Source organism: Parambassis ranga, chromosome 17 (genome assembly GCF_900634625.1).
Source record: "Parambassis ranga chromosome 17, fParRan2.1, whole genome shotgun sequence".
Classification (NCBI taxonomy): Eukaryota; Metazoa; Chordata; class Actinopteri; family Ambassidae; genus Parambassis; species Parambassis ranga.
Genome location: NC_041037.1, coordinates 6,627,352 through 6,638,857, shown reverse-complemented (window position 1 = coordinate 6,638,857; position 11,506 = coordinate 6,627,352). Strand labels below are relative to the sequence as shown.

The 11,506-nt window shown below is 42.1% G+C and overlaps 1 protein-coding gene across 1 annotated transcript; it reads right to left on the bottom strand.

Moving 5' to 3' along the window:
• Positions 1–6,600: 6,600 nt before the first annotated feature.
• On the bottom strand, positions 6,601–9,627 carry LOC114450083 (histamine H3 receptor-like). The gene is made up of 3 exons (XM_028427990.1): positions 9,381–9,627; positions 8,860–9,026; positions 6,601–7,350 (listed from the first exon to the last, which is right to left on the bottom strand). The coding sequence occupies exons 1-3, from the start codon at positions 9,625–9,627 to the stop codon at positions 6,601–6,603; spliced, it is 1,164 nt and encodes a 387-aa protein (XP_028283791.1).
• Between the last annotated feature and the right edge of the window lie 1,879 nt (positions 9,628–11,506).

The following is an 11,506-nucleotide window of genomic DNA, read 5'->3' as shown; positions in this document are numbered from 1 at the left end:
CCGCTGGGAGTGTCTGAGGTAACCCAATCTCTCACACCGGCACTTCACATCCAGAGAGCCATCTTTTCACTTCAGAACTGTGTCAGCAAAATGGACGCCTGAACCTCAGAGCGCAGCCCTGCCAGGGTGTTCTTGGACGGAGCTCCGGGGCCTTTGCTATTGTCTTTTGGGTATTCCCTGAGTAATTTTGTGTACACCCTGTTTCTGTGTCTTTAAAACGTAACCACAGTAACAAGAACAAAAACAACTGTGAAAGCCATTACACACTGTCTTCCTTTCAGTGAAGTCACTTTGAGGGGGCTTTCTCAGAGGCAGATGTACGTAAGGAAAAGACAGTTATCAGGTAATAATTGAAGGAGCTGGAGGTGTGAATATCACTCTCAGGTCTGGTTATATTTGCCTTTATCCTGCATTTGATAATAAGGTTGTCATGATGTCAAACACAAGTGGTTGCTGATGGAAGTGGATGAAAGATAGAACGTTACTCAAGTTCTCAAGTTCTCAAGTTTTTTAGACACACATCATACACAGGATGTGAGCTGTTCCCATTTTTAAGAAGCTTCTTCATCATTGTTTCAGCTAGGAAAGTATGAAGAGTATGTACAATATATATTCACATGACCACAGGAGGGCACACGACACAGCACATGACCATTAAAGTCAAAAAGATTGTCTGACTTCCTGGTAGTAGTGGCCACACACACACACTTGGTAGCTAGTGAGTAACTGCATCTTCTTCCTTTCTGACCAGCTGCTATGTCACCGACTTACTGTACGTGATATTATTCTACTTATAACATCATCGTCAGTGGTTGTAGATTGAGAAAGTGCTTTTTAAAAGTTCATCATTAAAACAAAATAGTGATTAAAGTCTCTCATCCTGACATCCTTTTACTAAATTCTCTTCAGGCCCCAGTGGACTTCAGTCATCCATCCCAGTGTGAGGTGGACAGGTTTCCAGTCTATCACTGAGCTAATACACACATGGACAAACAAACACATTCACAGTGTTTCTCCCTCTGAAGCGTGCTCTAATGATCCCCCTGTCTACTGTACTGGGAGAACTGAAGGTGAGTATCCCCCTCCAGTCATCTCCTTCACCAAGACAGACACCTGAAATAGACAAGGCACATTTTTTTTGGGACTGGATGGGGGAGGATTTTCAAAAATGTATTAAACACCAAGCAATAAAATATAGACCAGGTGGGGTCAAATTCACTGCAACTCTCCAGGCTCTCTGTACAACCGATGTGGCTGGCGTGATGAGATGAGGACAGAGGGGGGAAGAGACTAACAAGAGGAGAGAAAAGGGAAAGAAACTATCAATAATGCAGCGTACACTGTATATAGTTGACAGAAAAGTGGAAAACACACTGCCTGACACAGAGAGAGAGAGAGAGAGAGAGAGAGAGAGAGAGAGAGGACACTCCAGAATGTGGGCTGAGTTGTGTATCTAAGTGCCAGAACATGAATTCATTGGTTAAATGATGTGAGTTAGTTTAAGTGGTCCAGCAGTGCTCCGGATGCAGAAATACCAACACAGGTATCTGCGACATCTACTTTAAATGTCTCGACGTTTAGCATGACTGAATAAACTGTGGAGGAGGCCGAAGTGGGAAGAAAGTGAGGGGGGGTACTTTATGTGATATAAACTTTGCTTACACTACGGTTCAAAAGTTTGGGGTCACAAAAAAAATAAAGTCTAGACATTGTTAATGTGGTAAATGACTATTTTAGAAAGGACTGATTTTTAATGGAATATATACAAAGGCCCTTTTCCAGCAACCATCACTCCAGTGTTCTAATGGGACATTGTGTTAGCTAATAGCACAGCTGAACTGTTATGCTGCTCAGAGCTGCTACAGAACTGGCCTGGTGACCCCAAACGTTTGAACAGTAGTGTATATCTTTTTTGCTTGTTTGACTAAAACAGACATGTCGACACGTGACACAGTTTGTCTAATAAAATATAAAATATGAGCATGAACTGTATTTTATTTAAATTGCCTGCTTATTTAAACATATTGTATTCAACAGACGGTTATTCACTTTTTAACTTTTTAAAGTATACACTGGTCAAATTGCTAGTATACCCACTGAACTGATCATTTCATACTTTTAGGTGGATTCATTACAATAAACTAGACTTACTGTATTTTTATTTGTTTTTTTTTAACCACTGGTTTAAATTGCTTTGGAAAATAAAAGGCAGAATCGAGCACCATTGTGTGACTGCCACGGTCACAATCACAGCTTTAAATCAAACATAATGTAAAGCTATTTGAAAGTATCCAGTAAACTAAGGTCATTTGTTCCTGTCTCTTCCTCTTAATTTTTATCCCTCTACTTTCTTACTTTTTCCTTTATCACCATCATCACCTTTTCTTCACCATGTCAGTCTTTATCGCTGATCCACCACTCCCCCCCCTCACTCCCCCTTTTTGCATCTCTTTGTATTGTAAACAGCTCACAAAAGCATGACAAGGTCTCTGCTCATGTTCCCCCTGCCTCCCTTCTCTGTTCTCCCAGCTATTTGTTATTGTCTCCTCGCTATCGTGTGTGTTTGTCTCTATCACGCGTTCTTTATTCTGTTTTTTTTTTCCTCTGCGTCAGAAAAGCAAAAGTTAATTAAATATGGAACGAGATGGAGCAGCATCTCTTTAAACCATCATGTCATTAAAATGGCATCCCTGGGAGATCAGCTTAAAAGGAGTTGGAGAACAATGTCTTCTCAGTCAGATATTTATGGGCCTGGTTATGTAAACATGCTCCCTTTATTCTCTATGTATATTTCATGTAATTATCACTTTTTGTAGCTCCGCTCCCCTGAGATTTGTAGAGGCAAGAAGTTACTAGGGGAATGTCATTAGAAGAGACTATTGTTACAGCGCTGCTGTGATACTGCACCAGGAACAAGCCTACATTCCCGTCCTGGTGAAACCTTTTATCTATATTTGACTTCATCCTATAAAAATGCCTCGTTACAGTGTACATATGCAGCTGCATGAGACAGATTTTCAGGGCCCGTTCTCTGCCCGTAACGCTTCATTTTTTAAAACTTATTTCTAGCATGTATTCTATCTGGTGGTTTATACAGTCTGCCTCATGTTAGAGAAGACGTGGAGTGAACTAGATTCCTTCAGCAGCAGAGGCCAGTGACTGGTGCTTGAAGGCCTGGGTGCCAGCTGACGGAAGCTGCTAATTAAGAGGGCTGGAGAGCCAGTGGGGGGCTTTATGAAACAGGGGCACCTGGGTTTCACATGAGGGGGTCGGGTATCCATCACAACTCAGCTGTGTTGCACAGTGTAGTCTATAGTCAGCTCCAGTGCTTTGCCACGTAGCACTCTTACACACACACACACACACACACACATTCACACATCCCCCCTCCTCTCTCAGCTTGTTTGCCATCACAGAGGGAGATGTTATTGCATGGCATGATGAAACTGTACATGTCAATGTGCGTTCTATTCAAACCAAATGCGCTTAAATACAAATGTAAGAAGACACAAGCCAGTGTAAAACACACACACACACAGACAGGATCTATACTCCCACAATGCCCTTCTCCATCCCATTGTTCATCCTGTCTTCTTTGCTGTAGGGTCAAAATGTCTCTAAGTAATCTAACTAGCTCTGAATAAAGGGACAATACAAGGTCTGCCAAGAGTTCTGTCATTACAGTTCCACACACCAGAGGCAGACACGGCTCCCAACCACCACTGAACCTGCCATATTGCTATCCAACCTGACCCCACATACGCAGCAACCCTAAGCGAACCACTGTTTCCAAAGTCGACAGCAATAACCACTGCAGAATTGCTTTTAATCAACGTCTGAAATGAGGGTGACTTGAAGCGTCGCCCCATGCTGATTAAATGTAATTGTTTAATTGCCAAGTGCTGGGAACCCATCCTAAGAGGATTCCAATGGAATTATTTAATCTCTAGTCAGGAAGTACACAGCAGGAAAAAAAAAGCAGACGGAAAACGGAAGAAAAGAGAAGAAATCAACAGAAATAGTCTTTTTTTCCCTTTATTGAGTAAGTCACTCATGAAATATTAACTCTGGTTTACATTTAGTGAGCTGACTGTATGACAGGAGGAAATATGTGCACTAAGTGATGTAAGAGGTCACTGTTTGGCCTCTAACCGTACAGCGAAGTGGTTTGATCTTGTTCGCTGCTCCAAAAGGAGAACACTGGCCGCTGCATCAGTCAGTTAGTAGATTCATGCCACAGCTGCCACCTTTCATAAGCTATTATAGAATCTGAAGATAAGAGATTTCAGCATTAAATCACTCCAGCAGAGAGCTAAAGAAGAACCTCTAAGTGTTGTTGTTCAGAGATCCTCGTGGGGAAGTTATAAAGGTTCCCTCCCTCCTCTGATCACTCACTGAGTCTGCTAATGGGGCTCTATAAACTTAAGGGGCACAGGTGTGCTCCATTTGGGGTCACAACTTTTAGATACATTGCTTGGGGTTACAGACAGCCTCACACACACACACAGAGAGAGAGAGAGAGAGAGAGAGAGAGAGAGTGGGATTAAGAGGCACAAACACATTTCTACGTTTTCATAATTATTATCTCTCATCTGTATTTCCCATGGTGCTGCCTTTCCTAGACCAATTTAAGCTGGCATGATCCCCAACACAGCCTCAGTCAGTAGCCAATCAGTTTGGCACACATGCCATGGCATTTCAATCTATCAACAAAATCAATAGCAGCGCTCCCACCCAAATATAACTGCACACGGTGCAAGCGTTTCCACAGAGAAGCGACTCCTGCTGTCGCATTTAGATACACAGGCTGCAAAACCGGTCCTGCCTTTCTGCTGATAAATGCAGTTCTGTCATCCCGAGGGAAATGTGTCTACATCCCTCTGGTCAGAAGTGTGCTTCTGTCCCCCTCGCCACGCCACGGGCAGAGAGGAAGGGGGGAGGGGGCGAAGGGGGGAGCAGAGGCCCGCTCCCTGCAGCTGTGCCCTTATTCCCAGCACCTGACCAAGAGCCCAGATGTGCACACAGGCAACAGCAACAATTTGAGCAATGTAAGTCCCCTGTGGGACCCAGGCACCTGCAAATGTAACCTCACTATCCAACATGATGGCGTAATTACAGGTCTAACAAGTCTGCATCTGGAAAGAACTCATTTAATCTATCAAATCAAATCTGGACTAGACTGGGGAACAATACAGAAATGGTATTGCATTCTCAGCATTTCATCTGCACATCAAACAAAAGCCACTCAGGGCTTGGCACTGACCCAATTAGCCGTTCAGTATAGACAACGACTACAAGCCACGCTGTCGTCATTTATACTGCAGCACAGAGGTACTTTTATTTCATTCATTTCATTGTTGCGCATAACAATGATCGGCTAGTTACAGTGTTTGAGTTTGAAAGCTTAGTTCACTTAAAACAGTCTTTTCCTTCACATCTACTTATAATAATAATTATAATATAATTCTAGCTGCACAAATGTATAGCATTCAATATCAATACAGCACTAAAAAAACACATTATTTACCATTTTCTAAAGCACAGGACGCACTGTTTCCACTCAAATGTTGAAATTTGACGGCAATGTTCAGTGAGGTGACAACAAATGTAAAAAGAGCACCATGACATATTGAAGACCAATAGAATTATTTGGGGTTGAGTCTAAACATAAAAAAACAGTAAATATAAAATATCTGAAAGGCTGACTTCGCTGTGTGAAGCACTGCACCTTCAGGGAACTGTGAAGGTTAATGGTGACATCTAGTGGCGGATAAGTATACATACATGTTTGTCACAGTGAAATGGTGTTTTGGCATTATTTTTGTAAACAAGGCAAATTTTAAATATTGCAAAGCCACAAACACTATTTGCAATAAATAAAATGTTTGTTTAACCATTTGTTTGAGTTTGTATGCTTCATGCCAACATAAATTAATACCCAGTGTTTCTCTTTGTTTGCGCCCTTTTTCCATAATTATTTTAATGGAATATGAATAAAAAGAAGTCAGAATGTGTATGGATATAATCCATTACTAACACAGTATAACATAATGCTCCAAACAGAGACATAAAAAAGGACTTCTTTTACATTCTGTATGTTTAAATGTAATGGCACTTTGTGTTTTCATCTCTGTGCTTAGAATAGTCACTGTCACAGTAGTACACTTTCCAACAGCAGAGGGTGACAGCGATCTGCTTTACCTCATCTGAAGTAAGGACGCCACAGTGTGGGCAACACTTTCCATGAGCACAGGGAGAAATTCAAGATGCAAAGAAAGACACGACAGCATGGCACCAAAATGTGAGGAAAATACTATTATATCAATATATATAACTGATCAATCTCATTATTATCTGCTTTTTCATGTTTATCTGCACATTTTCATGTTTGTGTGGTATTTTCATGCCTATACTGAATACATTATGTTACATTATGCTGTGGACACTAAAAATCACAACTAGCATCTATTAGCTATGGTCTTTATGACAAACTGTGCTGCACAGATTAGTTTCCCGTGCCTATGGGTGATATTTTTAATACTTCCATCCATAGTTTTGGCACATTGTTCGTCTCCCCATGCATCCACAGGCATGTGTTCATCACTGGGCAGCACGTAGGACGGATGACGATGGAGTCGTGTGCCGCTTTGGGCAGAGAATCTTGCTAAAGGCCCTCCGGAAGCTACTGTGGCACAGCGGATACAGGAAGGGGTTAATAGCAGAGTTGAGCCACAGGAGCCAGAAGGTGACCTCGTACCAGTGATGCTGGATGCACCGCCCTCTGCAGGCAGCACGGATGATCATCAGTAGGGTGTACGGTGCCCAGCAGATGGCAAACACACATACTATTATAGCCAGAGACTTAGCAATTTTCTTATCCCTGGACAGACGGCTGGGCTGGGCGGCCCTGCTGGTTGAGGGATCTAGTTTACCCAAACTAGGAGAGGAGGGATGGGAGTGGGTAGAGCCTCTTACTGCCAGTTTTAGCCCAGACCCCCAGTTGTGGGACAGGGGGATACTTTCCCCCTGGGCAGAGGCGGCCTCACTTGCTTGAAGGTGGAGCTGCGCTTCCCTGCTGTGGAGCCTCCTGCGTATACTGAGGTAAATGCTGAGGTTGAAGAAAGCCACAGAGATAAAAGGGGAGAAAAACTCCAGCATAGACGCACTCAGCAGGAAGTACCAAGAGTAATAGAACTCTGCGAAGCACTCATCTTTGGGCACACGACTCCTGCCCACTGCCAGCTCCCAGAATATGATAGCAGGGCCATATAGGACAAAGGCTAGCACCCAGACTGCAATCATCTTGATTATGGCTTGATGAGTCATGCTCTGTCTGGCACGATAACTCACCTGCAGTAAATAGAAGCAGAAAATCAGAAAGAATATAATGCAGCCAGCGTGTTGTTACTAAACAGCTGCATTCCCTGAAATATACACACTTATTTACAGTAACAACATCGGTGCTTGAGTTATTCAGGTATTTTTGAACTTCAGAGGTTGCTGCTCACATCTAAGAGTTAAAAATCAATTTCACAGCTAATACATACATCACCAAGCCATTACATTGAAACACACCGTCCTAATAATTATTGTAACATAACACTGCATTTTGATGGAGGACACATAATGTGTCCAACACTCCACTACCAGGCAGTGCAGAGGTGTGTGAATGAGTGTTAAGTCAATGAAGTACCTCTCATGACCACTTGTCTCCATTACTGTCACATCCTATGTCCCTGTCCACATCTTTGTTCGCTGAGCGGAATATTTTACAACCTCTCCAGCTGCTCTGAATATATGTCACTGTAGTTCTTTCTAATTAACTGCTCTTCTTCATCAAACAAGATGAAACATCCACTCATGTTTGAATAAATTAATTTTGGTATGGAGTCATTTAGCCCTCCCTTTACATTGTCATTTTTTTGTTTAATCCAAACTGGTTCATTCAGTTTAATGTGTTCTGTCTGTGCTTCTGCTCAATGTGCTGACATTTCATCTGTTAAATATATGCATGTAATCTGACCCCATCCTTTCTTTTCAAAGACAAACTATGGCTGTGACTGTTGACGACCTTTTGTCTTTCAACGTTCAGAGAGACATGCTTTTAGGAAAAAGCTGTTCGGCTGCCGGTGGCCTGTTTCTGATACGATTGATCTCTCTCTCTCTCTCTCTCTCTCTGGTTGGAAGGACCGCAGCACGGTGGAGGATCTCTATGATCAAAGCTTGCTAATTAAAGAAGAGGCTCTCTCTCTCTCTCTGGTGTTATTTGTATTCATTGCTCTGATGTTAAGTGTTTGCTCCTGAAAGGAAACAGAGCACTCTCTTTGTCCACCATGCCAAGCCTCATCCCACCTCTGAGTTAACACGTATGTGTATAGGATACAGTCAGCTGAGTGATACACTGACAAAGGACCAAATGAGGCTAATGCCACTCAGGAAACAGCAAATATAACATATTAGTGGTTGGAATTAAAGTATCTGGAGTTGTCATATATTGTGCATTTTTGACAGCCATGTGTTGTTTTCTGCATATTTTGTGGAGCCAAAGTCAAAATGTGACTTTTTTTTTAGCTTTGTCCTGGGGAAAACTATAATTAGGGGTGGCACTGGGCCTGAATGGGTCAGGAATGATTAACCTCTGCAGATGGGCATATTTGGGAGAATGTGGTGGCTCTGCCCTCACCAATAACCTAGGAGACTCATCAGAAATGAAGTCATAGACCACAAGAAGTGAACCTTGGCAAATTTACACAAGAACTTTTCATTACATTTTTTAAAACCTGAGCATCACCTAATCTGCTTTAGTTTGTTCTCTTTCCTCACATCAATGTGCATGGAGTGACAGTGTGTTCCACTCACTGCTCTGGTGACTGACAGGAAACGGTCGTAGCTGATAAGAACGATGTTGAAGACAGACGCAGAGCAGAGCAGGTAGTCCATGACCAGCCACAGCTTGCACAGACCCCGGCCCAGCGTCCACCTGCCTGTGAGGATGTAGGGGATGTAGACAGGGATGCAGAACGCACCTAGAGAGACGTTGTAATCACATACTGAGGCCAATGTACAGCAGATAGTAGTAAAACACATGAATATGTCTTTAAGGGAGAACTTAATGAATTAAATACCATTAGACATAAATAATATGATAATTTATTATAGTGCTTATAAATGCTAAATATAGGCAGGATAAAGGCCAGTCTTGCCATAAGTTATTATAAAAGAATAATTGTTTCTGTGCAAAAATTAATTCATCTTCAAAATAATAACATGCAATTTAATTATTAGTGTAGCTATATTCAGCACACGAAGACTAATATATAACATGGTACATGCTGTAGACTTAAGAGAAATGTAACTTCAATATTCCAGCCTCAACTTACCCACAAGGAAATCTGATATTGCCAAATTCAGGAAGTAATAATTGCATTGTCTCCTCAAACTCTTGTCCACTTTAAATGCCAGAATAACCAGCGCGTTGCCCAAAACTATCACAACAACCAAAGTCACCATCATCACCATCAAAATCACAAACATGGGTCCGGAAAACAAGAAGCTGCTCTGGACTCTTGAGGCATTGTCAAAATAGTAATACCCACTGGAGTTAGAATCACTTTGTTCCTCCGACATGATCCCAAAGCTTTTAATTCCTCGAGAGTTAAGCGCTGAAAAATAATAATAAAACGCCTGCAACAGGTGCCAGTAGGCGAACAGACAGCGCATCCAGCACCCCCATATGTGTTCCGAAAGCTTCGCTTTCCCTGACGAAAGTGAGCACCATGTCCGGGAACATCCACGAGAGAGCGCACGACGCTCTCCACAGCGCCGGTTTTGCCTGGACACCTGATGGATTATACGCACACCTGCCATCAGCGGCGTGAACACAATACACTTCACTGCAATGAGATGAGATTACTCCTGCAAACAATCACAGAACAGCTTCTCTCACGACAGCACGCAGCTCGTTAAGATTCTGATTTGAAAGCATTTCTGAGCTCCAGCCCAGACTGGGAAGAAGAAAGAATTCCGCATAATTACACGCCCTGAGAAAAATGTCGTGTTATTTCAGGAGTGTCTGAAGCTTTCTACAGGCGGAAAGTGATTGATTTGTTTTGTTTGGATGTAATCTGGGATACTTTTTCTTCTTCTTCTTTTAAAATATCATTCATTTTAGGATCTGTTGCAGAAACACATTCATTAAAAAAACACCCTCATATTTAATTCACACTCACACATCCCCCTCATGACAGCAGGCACAGGTGAAATTACATGCATGTGCACACTCCTCCAAACAGGAAGCTGGACCCATGTTCCTTTGGGCTGTAAATGAATCTCCTGTAAAATGTTGCATGGACAGGAGTCGCATGCTCAGAGCAAACTCTGGGTTTCCACATGTAAATCAGTCTTGTTGTTGTTGTTGTTGTTATTGTTTGTATTTCCATTCTGTTTCCCACATGTTTCTTCTGTGATGGTCCCAGTGTCATATAGGCCTTATTTGCATTCACATCCAGCCGGTGCCCCAGCTGCGGTCCAAGAAATAGGGGAAACACTACAGAACAGTAGAAGTGACTGAAGAAGCTGCAGCTTAAATTACTGTTATTTTCTCACAAATGGAACTGCCACCATCTCTCAGAGTTCATCATGTCACAGCAGGCAGCACCAGTGTAATGGTGTTTCATTTACACTTTTTTTTTAAACCAGTGTTAAGTGAAATGTAACTTTACGAATTAGAAAATAAAATACTGCTTTACCATAGAGGAAAGGTAACAATGTGTGCTGGATGATTAACCGCCCTACTTTTAACACTGAATGATCACATCGGGTCAAAAAAAGAGAAGTTCAGCAATGTTCTGGTGCTTTTGTTTAAGCTGTGTTGGAAAAACAGGACTGCTGCATTAATGTCAGTTATTCAACAGAACGCCAATGAAACTGGCGTTGGTGCCGTCATGGAAACGAATGCACAGGAAGGACATCATCCTAATGAACAGTACATGCAGCCAACCAGAATTCCAAATGACAAAAGTGTAAGACAGGAAATGTTAGAAGTAAACAGGTGCCATAAATAATGTAAAGATCACGCAGGTCTTCCATCCTTATTAATATTGGATCATCACTCCAAAGGTCATACACTAAGGTGCTTTTTGGTAACATGCTGAGAGGAACAATGAATTTATTTTAACATCATAATGCTGTCCCTCTGTAGAGTATGTGAAATTAGGTCATGAACACAGCACGGCCGATGAATGTGTGTCAGGGATCATTTTAGCAGGTGCATTATAGCTGGATTTGAAAAACACAAATGCATCTAAATATGGAGGACACTCAGAGACAAAGCAGTGTCACTGAGCATACACTGAGGCTCTAGTGTTTCCTATTATACTGTGCACCGCTGCAGCTCTCCATTACTCAAGTATTCAAGTGTTTGTGTTTGGATGCTGGGCTGGATAACAGATGTTAATATATACTGTAACGCTGTGCCTAGCCGAAGCAGCCTTACAATTTAACAGTG